The sequence below is a fragment of the Myxocyprinus asiaticus genome, chromosome 42 (genome assembly GCF_019703515.2).
Source record: "Myxocyprinus asiaticus isolate MX2 ecotype Aquarium Trade chromosome 42, UBuf_Myxa_2, whole genome shotgun sequence".
Lineage (NCBI taxonomy): Eukaryota > Metazoa > Chordata > Actinopteri > Cypriniformes > Catostomidae > Myxocyprinus > Myxocyprinus asiaticus.
In genome coordinates this window covers 27,745,159-27,764,181 of record NC_059385.1, presented here as the reverse complement: position 1 = coordinate 27,764,181, position 19,023 = coordinate 27,745,159, and the positions used below count along the sequence as shown (strand labels likewise).

Here is a 19,023-nt window from a genome sequence, read left to right as displayed (position 1 = left end):
GCGCGGTTCTAGTGTGGATGAGAGACATCAAGATAGTGATTTAATGAGTTTTCAAATGAAAACCTTATAAACATGAAATGTGTTATTTTTATCCAACACTTAGTTCCAGTCCTTGAATCTGATTGGACGAGTGGCATTCCAAGAGCGCTTATATACAGTCCAATCCACCTTTTTCCTGAACGTGGAAGTGTTCCACGATTCATAATGGATGCCTGTTTTCTTTTTCAGTTCTCCAGTGTTTTCACTCACATCAGCTTATGTTCTTAGCGGATAATGTGATGTTTAGCGTATTAAATTTGTAATACTTGTCCAAGAAGCATGTGACTCAATAGTGCCGATACTTTAGAGAGTCACGATGACAGTGCCTCACTCTTCAAAGGTGGATGACGTGAAGCTATGAACAGAGGTTAGTTACGTTGATATCATTAACTTCTTCAACTTATTATGACAGCCAACAACTGCACAAGTTGAGCCTGAACTAATTTGAATTGTACTCCAATTAACACTTAAAACGGTTGTTGCTCTCTGTCTGGAACGCTCATAATAGTAGTTTCTTATGGAGACCAGAACTAGAAAACAGTCCAGTGGCAATCAGAAACATCATGGCGCCGCATAGTGGTAAGTCAGGAAAACGGTGGATAGCACTGGGACGCTTGACAATTTGTTCATACTGCGTCTCTGTATTTGTGGCTTCCCAAATAGTGGTGGGGATTTTGATTCTTAATTTATTTTGATTTCATTCACTGATTCATTCAGTGACCATTTTTGGAGATTGTACATTTACTCAAGTAAGTGGCGACAAATTAGCGTCTTTTTTGCTCTGTGAATAAGTCATGCAATTATTGACTCAATTTAATGCAAAGATTTGTATTTAATACTACTTGTATGTTGAATTGTTGTATAAAAGCAATATCACACAACCACTGCCAGTGTTATATTGCTTTATTATACAGTATACAGTATATTATTATAAATTGAACAACTAAGTGTGTTCATGTAGCTCAACTGATAGAGCATGGCGCTTACATCGTCGAGATCATAGGTTCAATATTCACGGAACACAAAAAAATTACTATTTTATTTAAATCATTTTAATAAAATATTATTTTATAAAATTGTACCTTGAATGCACTGCAAGTCACTTTGGATAAAAGCATCTGCCAAAGTGCATAAATGTGAAGTGACCCCATAAGTCTTACTACAATGAAACCCTTTTTTTATCTTCCCACGTTTGTTTTGCTCCAAATGAGCTTTTAGTTGAGAATTTTTAGGGTATTAGAACAAGCACATCATATTAAATAGTGAGCTAAAATTTACTACTGACAGTGTTTTGGTCCCCACCCTTCAGGACTTGGCTTTCTGAGAGACTTGTGCTTTTTTCAACATTCTGTTTTGCTGTCATGTTCCTTGCAATAAACAGGCCAGTTTTTACATCTGTATGGAATGAAGGAAACATTAAATCTATTCTGTTTTTATGTCCCTTTTGTAGCAAGCCACCTCAGTGTGGCAGCACGGGGGGGCACTTGAATCTCATGAAAATTATTGTTTGATTTTGAGATTAAATCTGACCCGGGCATTTTGTTCGTGAGATTTCCCCCAGCATGCTTGGATCTAGGAAGAAAGAAAGAATATAAAAAGATGGAGATGAAGCTAAGATTGAGTCTCCACAGTCTGACTGAAGGTAAGCTCAAAGCCAGCTGCTTTTGTGAAGGGGAGGGGGATTCTTCTGGAAGCTATGAAGTGGGGCAAAAAATCTTTTCCAAAATCCAGGTGTCTCTGAGTTTTTTGTTTTCCCCTCTGTCCACCCTGGGAGAGAGAAGCAATTCTCACCAGATTACATCTGTTGGTGAGTGGTGGGGGCACAACACAAAACCCTTAAGATAGATGCTTGCAGGACCATCCAAGATCTGAAGCTTGTTCTAACCTTTGCATGCCCAGGTTGAATACGGTTGGATCAAACATATGGTGGGTAGGTTATTTTTACAAACGAATGTGAACAAGGGCGGCTGTAAGACCTTGGTCTTCTAATTTAAAGGAATAGTTCACAGACTGGTATTGTGAACCGTTTCGATCGATTCATTGAAAAGATCTGATTGGATTATGAATCAGACATCACTACTTCTCTCATGAATTAACTACTCGTGAACTATTCCATATGGTACTTTTTTTTTTTTGAAAGCTTGGAAGCTCCAGTTTCCATTCATTGTAACTGCACTGAAAAGAGCATGCAGTACATTCTTCTAAATTTCTTAAATTGTTTTCCACAGAAGAAAGAAAGTCATATGGGTTTGGAGCAAGATAAAGGTGAGTAAATGACGACAGAACGTAATTGTTTTGGTGAAGTAATGCTTTAAAGTTGATAGTATAACAGTATAGTCGTGGAAAGGTCTAAACATAACCTCCCTGTGGGCAAAATAATATTTAAGATCTTGCACAAGAACAAGGGAGTTTGGAATACCAAGGGAGGTTTGTGACGATTAGATGTGTGCTGTTCATCAGCCATCACTCCAACAAAAGCACTTCTGGTCTCTTTATCCTCCGTATAGAGAGGGCAAGAGCAGACATGCAAATTAAAGACTAATAAGACACTGAGCAAGGGCAAGAAGTATAGAAAAGGAAAGTGAGAAAGGATGGGGCCTTTCTGGGCACTTTCTGGCTTGGAACCTCGTTGGATGGGCTTGTTTTCGTAAGCCGGGGGTCGCGTTGGTATTATCCCCACTCTGTGGTTACCCGGTGATTCCAAGAGGGCAACACGTTGACCTGAGATCAGGATGATGCCTCTGGGTGAATGGGGGTACTGAAGTGGAGATAGAGGTGGAGAAGGGGGGGGGGCAGTAAGGAAGCAGAGCAGATGCCAGGGCAATTAAAGGGACCCGGGGAATGTGACGAATGCGGTCAATCTGTCAAACCACCCCTGGAGTCACAATATTACTTCTAAGATATATGGTTGAGCCCTGAAGGGAGGCTGGCTCAGATAAGATGAGGCTTTGACACTCCCTGCAGTCCATTTAGGGGAAAGAAAACACTAGTGTTTTCTTTTTCTTCAGCTATCCCAACTTCTTTAAACATATTAATTTTACTTTTCCCATAATCTCTGTTATATATTGTATAGTCTTATTTTCCATTTTTTATTAACCATTTTTTTTTTTTTTTTTGGGCTTGCCAAGGGAGGGGTAAACACCTCCATCCCTTAGCAGACAGAAGTGGAAATGTTTGGAAATAATACAAGAGACAGAGGTGTTTGTAGGCACAGGCAGGCTTTGAGCCAGGTTTGAGCTCAATGTGAGCCAAAACACCAAACAACTCTATAAAGAGAAGGCAACAAAGTCTTTCTCAATTATCTCATGGGAATATTCTGGGTGTTTCACACTTGAAATTGTTCACCCAGGGCCATTTTAAACCCTAGGTAAAAGTAATCATTGTTCACATTGTTCACACCCCTGGGTTAGTAAATAATCCTGAGTTGTCAGGTCTCAAGATTTTGCACTGTAAATTTTTGAACCCAACATAACATTTTTATGTTCATATTTATGCATTTAATAACAATGATTTGGGGCGTGGGTAGCTCAGCGAGTATTGACGCTGACTACCACCCCTGGAGTCGTGAGTTCAAATCCAGGGTGTGCTGAGTGACTCCAGCCAGGTCTCCTAAGCAACCAAATTGGCCCGGTTGCTAGGGAGGGTAGAGTCACATGGGGTAACCTCCTCATGATCACAATTAGGGGTTCTCGCTCTCAGTGGGGCGCGTGGTAAGTTGTGTATGGATCGCGGAGAATAGCATGAGTCTCCACATGCTGGGAGTCTCCGCAGTGTCATGCACAGTGAGCCATGTGATAAGATGTGCGGATTGATGGTCTCAGAAGCGGAGACAACTGGGACTTGTCCTCCACCACCCGAACTGAGGTGAGTAACCGCGCCACCACGAGGACCTGCTAAGTAGTGGGAATTAGGCATTCCATATTGGGAGAAAAATATATATATAAATAAATAACATTGATTTGATGAATACAGCTCATGACGGGTATGCAACCTGTTTTCATTTTTAATTTAGCCTATCCATCTCTGAAAATGTCAGCTGTTCTGGCTGTTTTAAATCTCCTGAAACGTACAAAAGCAATAACGTATAATATGGTCTCTGTTTCACTACAGTTATCGCGTTTGCCTTCACTATTCAACATTTTCATATTTGTGTCAGATGTTGTAACTAAACATTGTGCAAAAGTGTATAAAGAGCATGAATATTTTTACTATTTACTGACCAGGGTTTCATAACCCAGGGTTAAAAGCAGAGCTAACCCTCTTTTAAATTTACAAGTGTGTAATGTTGCTTTACTTAAACCTTGCCTTAACCTGGGGTATAGAAAGACTATAACCCAGGCTAAGCTCATTTAGGCTCAGCTAAATATGAAAAGCCTTTTTGTTATGTGTGCAAAGCAAACTATACTTATATACAGTACAAGGCAAAAAAAGAAAAAATGTCTTTATCAGAATTTTTGTCTTGTTTTCCAGTAAAAATTTCTAATCATCCATAAAAATATATAAACATTTATTCAAAAGCAAAACGGCATAAGAGATTACATCTTATTTTTATAGAAATCCACATTGTTTGTGGTTTATGTAAAAAAACAAAAAAAACAAAAAAACAAAAAAAAAAAATTGCCAAAGTTGTAAGAAAATGTTTCCTTTTGAATTAAGTTTCTTTTTCTTTCCCCAGTGGTAAATTGTTGTTTTAAGGATAAATCTCTGAATACAAGACTTAATGTCATATTGTTTTGCTTCTCGAGTAAATGTATCTTGTTTTTAAAAATGCTTAGATATTTTTACTGGAAAACAAGACAGAATATTGATAAATAAAATGATTGTTTTACAGTGTATCATTTGGCACTTAATTCCATAAATGTATCAATTCATTTGTAGTAGTGAATAATTTGTCTGAGGATAAACGTTTTGAGTACTTACCAAGGGTCCCGCAGGGTTTGTTCTTATATGTGCAGATGTCATATCTATGGAAAAAATATGAATTAGGCTTTCAGGTATAATATCTTCATATGCATAGACATTCACCGGGCCCCGTAACATATTCAGTGCAACAGTTAAAAGTAGCTCAGGCAATGCAACAAATGGTACAAATGAAATTTTTACTGCATTACCCCATGTCTGTGTGAGAGTTATGTTCTCAAGTTTCTAAAAAATGACAGAGCAAGACTTCCAAATTAACAGCATAGAGCACAGGGTACGGCAGTATTCAAAAGTGAATAAGTCCTTATTGATCAAATTAAACTATTCTTGTCCTTTAAATGCAGACGGTGAAAATTAATTTACGGGCCATATTTAAGAATTAACATTTTAGAGGCAGTATGAAACTCTCTCGCAGGCAGAATTTTTGAGATCCCTAAACTAAAGTAAATACTGTATAACACTGAAATGGATAGAGAACACATTAAACAAGATTATTTTATTTTCTGAAGAAAATGTAAATAGTACATGCCCGTGCAAATCTCACTGTTAGTTGCCAGGGAGTTGCTTTGCAGTTGCTACAGTATGGTGTTCTGAGTGGTGGTTAGCGCATTACTGTGTGGTTGCTAGGGTCTTTTGGGTGGTTGCTAGGTAGTTGCTAACTGGGAAAGTCAAAAAAGCCCACTCATAACTCTCTATGATATTATGGTCCCTAGATATGGCTTGGGCTGTAAACCAAACAGCCATTGTTGTTAATTAGATTGAAAATGTTTAATGAAAGTAAAATATTGTAAAAATAAATTAGGGCTGTCAATCGTTTAAAAATATATATATATATTAAATTAATTTTATATATATACAGTTGAAGTCAGAAGTTTACGTACACCTTAATAAGTCATGCCAAATACATTTAAACTCAGTTTTTCACAATTCCTGACATGTAATCATAGAAAACATTCCCTGTCTTAGGTCAGTTAGGATCACTATTTTAAGAATGTGAAATGTCAGAATAATAGTAGAGAGAATTATTTATTTCAGCTTTTATTTATTTCATCACATTCCCAGTGGTTCAGAAGTTTACATTCACTTTGTTAATATTTGGTAGCATTGCCATTAAATTGTTTAACTTGGGTCAAACATTTTGGGTAGCCTTCCACAAGCTTCTCACAATAAGTTGATGGAATTTTGGCCCATTCCTCCAGACAGAACTGGTGTAACTGAGTCAGGTTTCTAAGCCTCCTTGCTTGCACATGCTTTTTTAGTTCTGCCCACAAATTTTCTATCGGTTTGAGGTCAGGGCTTTGTGATGGCCACTCCCATACCTTGACTTTGTTGTCCTTAAGCCATTTTGCAACATCTTTGGAGGTATGCTTGGGGTCACTGTCCATTTGGAAGAGCCATTGGGAACAAGTTTTAACTTCCTGGCTGATGTCTTGAGATGTTGCTTCAATATATCCACATAATTTTCCTTCCTCATGATGCCATCTATTTTGTGAAGTGCACCAGTCACTCCTGCAGCAAAGCACCCCCACAACATGATGCTGCCACCCCCATGCTTCACAGTTGGGATGGTGTTCTTCAGCTTGCAAGCTTCACCCTTTTTCCTCCAAACATAATGATGGTCATTATGGCCAAACAGTTCAATTTTTGTTTCATCAGACCAGAGGACATTTCTCCAAAAAGTAAGATCTTTGTCCCCATGTGCACTTGCAAACTGTAGTCTGGCTTTTTATGGCAATTATGGAGCAGTGGCTTCCTCCTTGCTGAGCAGCCTTTCAGGTTATGTCGATATAGGACTCTTTTACTTTAAATGTGAATATAGATACTTGTCTACCTATTTCCTCCAGCATCTTAAGAAGGTCCATTGCTGTTGTTCTGGGGATGATTTGCACTTTTCGCACCAAACTATGTTCATATCTAGGAGACAGAATGCATCTCTGTGATGAGGAGGAGGACATGGCAGGGCTATGATGGTACACTGCCAGCGCTGAATCAGCTGATCAGCAGGAGAGCGAGATAAAGGGGAGCCGGAGATGCCAGTTCGAGAGAGAGACGCACGCAGCCGTGCTGCATGTGTGTCTGTGTGTCCTTATGTTTTTATGTTATTTTAAGTTTGAGTTTTGACATTACAGTTATGTTGACTGTTCAGCCAGTTTCTGCCTCCTCCTTGCCCATCCTTACACTGTTACAGTCTCCTTCTTGAGTGGTACGATGATTGCGTGGTCCCATGGTGTTTATACTTGTATACTATTGTTTGTACAGGTGAACCTGGTACCTTCAGGCATTTGGAAATTACTCCCAAGGATGAACCAGACTTGTGGATGTCCACATTTTTTTTTCTGAGGTCTTGGCTGATTTCTTTTGATTTTCCCATGATGTCAAGCAAGGAGGCACTGAGTTTGAAGGTAGGCCTTAAAATACATCCACAGGTACACCTCCAATTGACTCCAATTAGCCTATCAGAAGCTAAATTAGGCTTGACAAAATTTTCTGGATTTTCCAAGCTGCTAAAAGGCACAGTTAACTTAGTGTATGTAAACTTCTGACCCACTGGAATTGTTATATAGTCAGTGAAAAGTGAAACAATCTGTCTGTAAACAATTGTTGGAAAAATTGCTCATGTCATGCACAAATTAGATGTCCTAAACGATTTGCCAAAACTATAGTTTGCTAATTTGAAATCTGTGGAGTGGTTAAGAAATGACTTCAATCTAAGTGTATGTAAACTTCTGACTTCAACTGTAATTTATGTAATTCAGTGTAAGTTACACAATGAAATTTAATACATACTACAACTTTTACTACTTTCAAGCAAGTTTTATACATAATAGTAGTTCAATAAATGAAAACAATGTTACCCTAATTTTATCGACAGTATTGATTGTAACTTACAGAATGTTTGCGTTACTTTTGTTTGTTTGTTTGCTTTTTTTTTTTTTTAACACAAACCCTTTTTCCCCAATGGGACTTGTCGTCAGTTGGCGGTCATTGTCGACGGCAGGCCAATATAAAAGAATGCCAAATATTTTCTTATTCCCCAAATGGGCCATTTAACACCTCCTGAAATATATCACGGGCAGTATGGGTTGCTGAGTCTGAAAAACGGCATGCAGCCAAGCTTTGTTTGACATTGTCCTCAGTGCAGCGCAAAGACAAAGCGCCTGATGTGAATCATAAAAAACTATATTAAAAGCTTTGTGTTCTGTGTCAGGGGCTCGGGGGAGCAGAGCAGACGTTATGCACATATTCAGACAGACTGCTAGTTGGAAAGTTCCTATCTGCTTTTTATTTTTGTGTAGATCTGAAGATATCCATGTGTTCCATTTACTGTGGCAGCTGAGAAGGTCAAAACAGCCAGAAAATAATTGAATCAAGAAAATTATAATGGAATATTGTGGCCAAAAGATAAATAAATAAAACAATAGTTTCTTTTTCTTTTGCGCAGTTTTAAAAACGATGCTGCAAGCTTTGGAAAAATATTTTAACCACACCGATATAAAGTAGATTTTTGCTAGGAAGTTGCTTATTGGCCCAAGTCAAAAGAGCCCACCCTCATGTCTCTAGATATGGATCAGGTCCCTCCTTCAATGTAAGTCTATGAGATTGTTTCACCTGTTTTATCATCCACTAGATGACATTGCAAGTCTCACCGCTTAGAAAAGTAACAGTACACCTCTCCTCAACAAGCAGAAATGTTTTTGAAGTGACTAATGACAAATAACACAAAATTACAAGAATAAAATGTACAAATAAATAGGTTTAATCAAAACATCTTATTAAACTAATATTAAAAGAGTACTTTAGATGGAAATCCTAATATGTGTGCATGACTGACCGGCTATTTTGCAAGAAAAAAGCATTTGCTTGAGTCGGATATAAGTCACATCTTTCAAGCTGTCTAAATAATGTATATACTGTACAGATAATCCAATAATAATACAAAGGAACAGCATATACAAGGAATGATGGACAAGGACTCTGCCTTGAAGACGCATTAATTTTTCGTAATAGCAATGAGCAATCCAATCATATCTGGGCTTTTAATGTATTAGAAAACCAAGGACACTGCAAATTCAATTTTAGCCGCTCTCCCCTCAACCTCACCACCCACCCTCCCACCCCAGCATTACGTACTATCTTATGAACTCAAGTAGGGAAGCTGACCACATTTGGACATCTATTAATTTTGATTTAGTTACTTTAATTTCCCTCAGCTCTCACAATGGATCATGTTCCAAACAAGCAATATTGTATCCCCTGCCCTGCTACGGCAAAACATTAGGACAGGAAAACATTGCAGAAGGGGTCAGGATGGACCGCTCGTCAGGGTGCTATTAACATCTTTATCTCATGTGCCTGCAGAGATACTGTGATGACATGATCTCTAGTATGAGCTCATCTTTACAACAAATGGCATTACAATTTTATTAAACTTCATAAACTACAGCAACAATCACTTTTCTTCAACTATATTAACTTTAGCACACTAAAGCAACTATAGTAATTTTAGTAAACTTTACCGCAACTATCACAATATTAGTAAACTTTGCAAACTAACTGCAACGATTAGAATTTTATTAAACTTCATTAACTATATCAACTATATCAATATTTGTAGACTTCGTTTACTATCACAATTTTACTACACTTCATAAACTATAGCAACAATCACAATTTTAATAAACTTTGTAAGCTAGGCCTTAGAGCCAAAGCTTTCCTAAATACAATTGCCATTTATCATCTTTGAGCATTCCAGAAACAATATAAATTTGTGTTGCTGCTTTTCACCACGTAAATAAATAATCACAACTAGCTTGAGAGCTACTGACTTGAGACTTTCTGTTGTATGGTATGCTAGCAAGGGCTTTCGAGGAAACTTCTCTGTGAGTTGTTAAGCTGTCCTCCAGGCTATCATTAGTCATATATAAACTCATCACACATAAATGCCTCCAAATTAAGCACAGCTAACATAAACAGTCTTAAAATCGTAGCACTTCAGGGAGTAATAGAAAGTACTACAGCACTTACTCCTCGAGTAATCCACAATACTCCAACAACACAACAATGTATTGTATTTCATGTCAAGTAACTAGTATGTAAAAAGCATTCACTTTTCTTACTGATATAGGTTTAACATACCAATTTTAGGTCCATTCATTTAGGTTTCTAGAATGTTTTTGTTTAACTTAAAAATTAATTTACTTGAGTTCAGCCTCAAACAAACAGAACAGATATCAGCTAAAGCAATACAGCGTTGATCCAAAGAATACATATGTGTAACAGTTAAAGGATGGGCAAGGAGGAGGCAGGAACCAGCTGAACAGTTTGTTTGTCCTGTGTTTAGTAATCTTTTTCCAATCAGTTTTACCAGTTTCGGCAGCATATACCAGACAAACTTTCCCTGGTTTATGAATATTCGGGTGCTTTGCTGGACATTTTAGTCGGAGGCGCAGCTTTGCTGTTCAAGAGACGCAGGCAAGGGAGACGAGCAGGCGCGCCGGTCAAGCTCCATCGGTACGGCTTTCGAACAGCGCTGCCGAGCATTCGCTCCTCACCTGTACAAACAAGGACTTTTCAACCTCTGCTGCCTTGTGCTTCACAGAAACCTGGCTGAGTGAAGCCATTCTGGACTGCGCATTACATCTGCCGGGCTTTCAGCTGTTCAGAGCGGATCGCATCGTGCATTTAACGGGGAAAATGAGAGGCGGTGGAACATGCTTTTACATCAATGAAAGTTGGTGTACAGATGTAACAACATTAAAGAAGATGTGCTGTCCTAATTTGGAAGCGCTCTTTATTAACTGTAAGCCTTTCTACTCGCCATGGTAGTTTTCCTCGTTTATTCTGGTGAGTGTTTATATTGCGCCAAAAGCGTGTGTGAATGCCGCGCTGCAACAGCTGGCTGATCAGATCACAGACATGGAACAACAATACCCGGACTCAGTTATTATTATTCTTGGGGATTTTAACAAAGCAAACCTTACACGTGAACTGCCCAAATACAAACAGCACTTTACATGCCCAAACAGAGACAGAAATATACTGGATCATTGCTACACAACAATAAAGGATCGCTCTGTCCCTAGAGCAGCTTTGGGAATCTCTGATCACTGTCTGCTTCATCTTCTTCCAACCTACAGACAGAAACTACAATCTGCTAAGCCTGTAGTAAAGACTGTAAAGAGATGGACCAATGAAGCAGATCTGGAACTACAAGCCTGCTTTGAGTGTTTTTGAGGCTGCAGCCACTAACCTGGATGAGCTCACAGATACTGTGACATCATATATCAGTTTCTGTGAGGATATATGCATTCCTACTAGGACTTATTTAACATTCAACAACGACAAACCATAGTTTACAGCAGAACTCAGGCAGCTTCGTCAGGCCAAAGAGGATGCTTACAGAGGTGGGGATAAAGTCTTGTACAATCAGGCCAGGAACACACTGAATAAGGAAATCAGAGTGGCTAAAAAAAGTTTTCAGCTAATGACCCTGCATCAGTGTGCAGTGGCATGAAACAACTTACGAATTAAAGGACTCCTACCCCCAACCCTGTGGTGGACCAACAACTGGCTGACGACCTGAATGTGTTCTACTGTAGATTTGAAAGGCCCAATCTCACACCCCACACCCACTCTGACCATCACTTCACACAAACACCAACACTTCCTGCAACCCCCCTCCTCCCCCCTCCTGCTACTCAACCTGCACTTAAGATCTGTGTAGAGGAAGTGTGCCATGTCTTCAGAAAATAAAAGACAAGGAAAGCACAGGGCCCAGATGGCGTTTCACCCGCGTGTCTTAGATCCTGTGCTAACCAGCTGGCCCCCATCTTCACACTGATTTTCAGTAGATCACTGGAGCAGTGTGAAGTCCCATGCTGCTTCAAACACTCAATCATCATTCCTGTCCCAAAGAAACCAAAAATCACAGGATTAATGACTACAGACCTGTCGCCCTGACGTCTGTGGTCACAAAATCATTTGAGAGACTGGTGTTAGCCCACCCGAAGGACATCACTGGACCCTTTCTAGATCCCCTTCAATTTGCTTATCGAGCAAACAAATCTGTGGAGGATGATGTCAACATGGGATTGCATCATATCCTGCAACATCTGGACAGACCAGGGACATATGCAAGGATCCTTTTTGTGGACTTCATTTCGGCTTTCAACACCATCATCCCAGCTATACTCCGGACTAAATTACACCAACTCTCTGTTCCCACATCTATCTGTCAGTGGATTACCAGCTTTCTGACGGACAGGCAGCAGCTTGTGAGACAGGGGAAATTCACTTCCAGCACCTGTACAATCAGCACTGGTGCCCCCCAGGGATGTGTGCTCTCCCCACTACTCTTCTCCCTCTACACCAATGACTGCATCGTCAAGGACCCCTCTGTCAAGCTCCTGAAGTTTTCAGACGACACCACTGTCATCGGCCTCATCCGAGATGACGATGAGTCTGCATACAGAAGGGAGGTTAAACAGCTGGCTGTCTGGTGCAGTCAAAACAACCTGGAGCTGAACACGCTCAAAACGATGGAGATGATTGTGGACTTTAGGAGGAACACACCAACACTGACCCCCCTCACTACTCTAAAGAGCACTGTGGCAGCAGTGGAGTCATTCAGGTTCCTGGGCACTACCATCTCACAGGACCTGAAGTGGGAGACCCACATTGACTCCATTGTGAAAAAGGCTCAGCAGAGGTTGTACTTCCTTCGCCAGCTGAGGAAGTTCAACCTGCCACAGGCGCTGCTGATACAGTTCTACTCAGCAGTCATTGAGTCTGTCCTCTGCACTTCAATAACTGTCTGGTTTGGTTCAGCTATGAAATCGGATATCAGAAGGCTACAAAGGACAGTTCGGACTGCTGAGAGGATTATTGGTTGCCCCCTGCCCTCCCTTCAAGAACTATACACTTCCAGAGTGAGGAAAAAGTCTGGAAAAATCATTCTGGACCCCACTCACCCTGCCCACTACCTTTTTGAACTGTTGTCTTCTGGCCGACGCTTCAGAGCTCTGAGCACCAGAACCATCAGACAAAGGAACAGTTTCTCCCTCAGGCTATCCATCTCATTAACCATTAAAACTGCCCCATTGAGTAATAATTATGTGCAACTCACAGTCTAATCTTTTTTATACTTATCCAACACATGCAACCTCTTCTGTCATTACATTCCCTTGCACTGTATATAACAGATTTGTATTTAGATTTTCACTATATATGTGTATGTGTATGTGTATGTATGTATGTGTGTGTGTGTCTGTGTGTGTATATGTGTATATATGTATGTGTGTATGTGTGTGTGATGTATGTATGTATGTATGATATATATATATATATATATATATATATATATATATATATATATATATATATATATATATATACATACATACACACACACAGTTGTGCTCAAAAGTTTGCATACCCTTGGAGAATTGGCAATATATGTACCATTTTTAAATAAAACATGAGTGAGCAGGCAAAACACATTTCTTTTATTTCTTATGGGATTCATATTCAACTGTAGGTTATAACAGAATGGCACAATCATAAAACAAAACATGGCAACAAAGAAAAAAATTAAATGACACCTGTTCAAAAGTCTGCATACCCTTAGTTCTTAATACTGTGTATTGCCCCCTTTAGCATCAATGACAGTGTGCAGTCTTTTGTAATAGTTGTCTATGAGGCCCCAAATTCTTGCAGGAGGTATAGCTGCCCATTCGTCTTGGCAAAATGCCTCCAGGTCATGCAAAGTCTTTGGTCGTCTTGCATGAACCGCACATTTGAGATCTCCCCAGAGTGGCTCGATGATATTAAGGTCAGGAGACTGTGATGGCCACTCTAGAACCTTCTCCTTTTTCTGCTGTAACCACTGGAGGGTCAACTTGGCCTTGTGCTTTGGGTCACTGTCGTGCTGGAAAGTCCAAGAGCGTCCCATGAGCAGCTTTTGTGCAGAAGAATGCAAATTGTCTGTCAGTATTTTCTGATAACATGCTGCATTCATCTTGCCATCAATTTTCACAAGATTCCCGTGCCATTAGAGTTCACACACCCACAAAACATCAGTGAGCCACCACCATGCTTCACAGTGGGGATGGTATTCTTTCACTATAGGCCTTGTTGACCCCTCTCCAAACATAGCGCTTATGGTTGTGACCATAAAGCTCTATTTTGGTCTCGTCACTCCAAATTACAGTGTGCCAGAAGCTGTGAGGCATGTCAAGGTGTTGTCGGGCATATTGTAACTGGGCTTTTTTGTGGCATTGGCGCAGTAAAGGCTTCTTTCTGGTAACTCGACTATGCAGCTCATTTTTGTTCAAGTATTGTTGTATTGTGCTCCTTGAAACAACCACACCATCTTTTTCCAGAGCAGCCTGTATTTCTCCTGAGGTTACCTGTGGGTTTTTCTTTGTATCCCGAACAATTCTTCTGGCAGTTGTGGCTGAAATATTTCTTGGTCTAGCTGACCTTGGCATGGTATCAAGAGATCCCTGAATTTTCTGTATATGTATGTATGTATGTATATATATATATATATATATATATATATATATATATATATATATATATATATATATATATACACTAATATACACTATATTGCCAAAAGTATTCGCTCACCCATCCAAATAATTGAATTCAGGTGTTCCAATCGCTTCCATGGTCACAGGTGTATAAAATGAAGCACCTAGGCATGCAGACTGCTTCTACAAACATTTGTGAAAGAATGGGCCGCTCTCAGGAGCTCAGTGAATTCCAGCGTGGTACTATGATAGGATGCCACCTGTGCAACAAGTCCAGTCGTGAAATTTCCTCGCTACTAAATATTCCACAGTCAACTGTCAGTGGTATTATAACAAAGTGGAAGCGATTGGGAATGACAGCAACTCAGCCACGAAGTAGTAGGCCACGTAAAATGACAGAGCGGGGTCAGCGGATGCTGAGGCGCATAGTGCGCAGAGGTCGCCAACTTTCTGCAGAGTCAATCGCTACAGACCTCCAAAGTTCATGTGGCCTTCAGATTAGCTCAAGAACAGTGCGTAGAGAGCTTCATGGAATGGGTTTCCATGGCCGAGCAGCTGCATCCAAGCCATACATCACCTAGTGCAATGCAAAGCGTCGGATGCAGTGGTGTAAAGCACGCCGCCACTGGACTCTAGAGCAGTGGAGACGCGTTCTCTGGAGTGACGAATCACGCTTCTCCATCTGGCAATCTGATGGACGAGTCTGGGTTTGGCGGTTGCCAGGAGAACGGTACTTGTCTGACTGCATTGTGCCAACTGTGAAGTTTGGTGGAGGGGGGATTATGGTGTGGGGTTGTTTTTCAGGAGCTGGGCTTGGCCCCTTAGTTCCAGTGAAAGGAACTCTGAATGCTTCAGCATACCAAGAGATTTTGGACAATTCCATGCTCCCAACTTTTTGGGAACAGTTTGGGGATGGCCCCTTCCTGTTCCAACATGACTGCGCACCAGTGCACAAAGCAAGGTCCATAAAGACATGGATGAGCGAGTTTGGTGTGGAAGAACTTGACTGGCCTGCACAGAGTCCTGACCTCAACCCGACAGAGCACCTTTGGGATGAATTAGAGCGAAGACTGCGAGCCAGGCTTTCTCGTCCAACATCAGTGTCTGACCTCACAAATGCACTTCTGGAAGAATGGTCAAAAATTCCCATAAACACATAACTAAACCTTAAGGAAAGCCTTCCCAGAAGAGTTGAAGCTGTTATAGCTGCAAAGGGTGGGCTGACGTCATATTAAACACTATGGATTAAGAATGGGATGTCACTTAATTTCATATGCGTCTAAAGGCAGATGAGCGAATACTTTTGGCAATATTGTGTATATATATATATATATATATATATATATATATATATATATATACTGTATATACTATATCTATATATATATATATATATATATATATATATATATATATATATATATATATATATATACTGTATATACCATATACATTTTTTTTAAATAATGTTTTTATTCTTTCTTGTTGCTGTTTTGTATTGTTGTGCACTGGAAGCTCCTGTCACCAAGACAAATTCCTTGTATGTGTAAGCATACTTGGCAATAAAGCTGATTCAGATTCTGATAAAACAAACATAAACAAACACACACACATGCAGCACGGCCGCGTGCGTCTCTCTCGAACTGGTGTCTCTGGCCCCCCTATTTCTCGCTGTCCTGCTTATCATCTGATTCAGCACCGGCCACGCCCTCCTCCTCGTCCCAATATGCAATAAGTGCACTTTAAAAAACACCACTAAATTTATATTGATCTCATCAATTCCTCCAATAGTTTCAGGGTAGAAGGGCAAATTCACGAAACTGTTGCAGCACTTTTGTGCTCTTTTCTTATGCCGTTTTATCCAGTTTATCCAGGCGCTATCTGTGTGGTATAGCACTGCAGCACACATATTTAAATTAAGTTACTGTCATTCTTTTCAGTGCAAACATGCTTCCTTGCTGTGTAAATTAGGCTTATTCACCATATTAGGCTAATTCGACTTATTCACAAAGTCAGTATTATTTGCTATTGTTGCACTATCACATAGTGATAGTTACAAACAGATGTTTGTGTACATTTTTTAATGGCGTGGCAGCAGTAATTCATCAAATGATGGAAAATATATCCAGCACTTTTGGCATTTTAAAGTGCAAATTCATGTGTCTGGATTGCAGTGGTGGATTGATGCTGTACAGTCCCAGCATAATGAGCCAGGATGTGGTGGTTTGCTGCATCCTCCACAACCTAGAACTCAGAACCGACCAGCAAGATGGAGATTTGCCCCATGCAGATTGCATTTAAAAAATTTTTTTAACAAGTCTGAGGCATAACCTAAAACAATGCAGACATCATGTGCAAATATACAACGCTGTCAGTGGGCACAATTCATTCTTAGAAAATTCCCCCTTTAGACTCTCTTTCCGTTAGGAAAATCCTCTGACTAAAGTTTTTTTTTTTTTTTTAAATGAGGTGCATTTAAAGGTGGTCTTAATTCAGAATAAAACTCTGTTAAATCCATTTACAGCAGAGAACTAGTGCTGTTTGTTTGCCAGACTCAAAACCATTCTGCCAGAAATTAGCAGCACAACGGCTAGTTGTTTACCGTTCTGCTTACTTTGGCAGATGTCTGTCTGTTTTGCAGAAATAAACTTAAGAAGAAACCTACTTTAGATTGGCGTCAGTCACTTCGAAAATGTCTTTGGCCTCTACATTTGTTTAGTAAAAACACTACAAATTTAAACAAATTATACATGTATAAATAGAAATATCCATTAGCTTAAGCAAAAGGAGTGACATCTGTGGTATCCACTGACAGCGTCAAAGCTAACACTTGTCCAAACCACACAGCCATGCATCACAGAACACCAATTAACAATGACATTAATAACCCATTTGGTCTCAGTTGTAAATGACCCACCGAATATATATTTTCAGTACAAACTGTCAGATTTGTATGCCAAAATGTCAGCTAGCCCTAAAACAAGCCTTTCTCACTAATTTGAGCTAAATTGCGGAAGTTGGCGAAACATTTAAAAATCACACAGCCGTCCACCGTTTAGTAGATTGATCGCACAAGTACTAATCACTGAAACAAACTACTGTAAGAGTTTTTTTCCCCTCCAGGATAAATAGAATGAATTGAGGCAAGGATTTCAGAACAAAAATACACTGACTGAAAAGAAAAGTAAACTGAGGGGGGAAACAAAAACACAACGCTCAGGTCGACAAAAGATAAAAAATTAACAACCATCTCTAAAACAAAAGACATTGGACATTTTAGTTTTAGTTGCTAGGTTTATGTAGCCAATTCCAGGTGATGACAGTGGCTTAAAACAACACAGTTACCAGACATTATGACTGCTATGCTTGAAACAGTTCATTATTTTTTTCCATTCTCAGTGAATGATCCAACAACTGCTAAAAGAACAGCTAAAATCAAGCCTAAACTTGTTGGCAGGTCTAAGCTGGTTTAAGCTGGTCACCCAGCCTGGCCAAGCTGGTCTAGCTAGGTTGGGTGACCAGCTAAGACCAGCCAATCTGCTAAGACTGGTTTTAGCTATTTGTTCAGCGTGGCCCAGGTTACAGAGAGGTAACCAAACATTATACTTACCTGATCTTACTTCAGAGATTAAGTGTAAGATTTTCTCATGAAAAAAAAAGCTTAAACCAGCCTAAGGTGGTTTGCTGGTCTTAGCTTATTTAAGATGGTGTAGCTAGTCTCCCAGCCTGGTCTAATTAGTGTTAAGCTGGTTTAGCTGGTTGTCCAGCTGATCTCTCTGCCTGACCAGTGCTCAAAACCCCTCTAAAAGTGTCAAAACAGACCAGCATAACCAGCATGGCCAGGCTACAAGGTAATCACCTTACTATAGGCTGGGGGTGGGAGGGGGGGGGGGGATTGGGTTGCAGTTTAAAGGAATAGTTCATCCAAAAATAAAACTTCTGTCATCATATATTCACCCTCATGTTGTTCCAACCCCATAAGACTTTCTATCTTATGCGAAACAAAAAATAATAATAAAAGTGTCATAAAAGTAGTCCATGTGGCTCTTGCATCATATTCCAAGTCTGCTGAAAGCATATGATAAGTTTTGGTGGAGAAAAAAAAAATATTAGTTTTGATAACAAAAGAAAGTTATTTTTCAGTGAAAATGTTGACATTTGTTGCATATTCATGAGCACTACTAGAGCAGTGACTCACATGTTCACGCGAGAACTTGCGTTGTTTTGCGCTAAAAACAATGCAAGTTCTTGCGTGAACATGCGTGCCTCTGTAAATGGGTAATTTATTTCAGAATTTTCATTTTTGGGCAAACTATTCCTTTAAGTGTTGGTGACCATGATTTTGCCAAGTAGTAAATGTTGTTCTATCAACATCTTTTGTTGGTCCTGGAACAACATTAATGTCAAACAAACATGCCGTAGTCCAAACTCTGTCCTTATAATCCCATTCCCAACCATTAAATACTCCTAAAATCAGATGGAAGTGATAGGTTGATAATCCTGACCCTAATTTTAAAGGACTAATCCA

General features: G+C 39.7%; 1 protein-coding gene across 1 annotated transcript in view; it reads right to left on the bottom strand.

The window, feature by feature from the left end:
- LOC127432336 (A disintegrin and metalloproteinase with thrombospondin motifs 6-like) overlaps positions 1–19,023 on the bottom strand; it is a 139,197-nt gene that overhangs the window by 110,249 nt on the left and 9,925 nt on the right. The window contains exon 7 of the mRNA XM_051683260.1: positions 4,960–5,003. Coding sequence (XP_051539220.1) covers positions 4,960–5,003 — 44 coding nt within the window. The remainder of the gene's footprint in view (positions 1–4,959; positions 5,004–19,023) is intronic.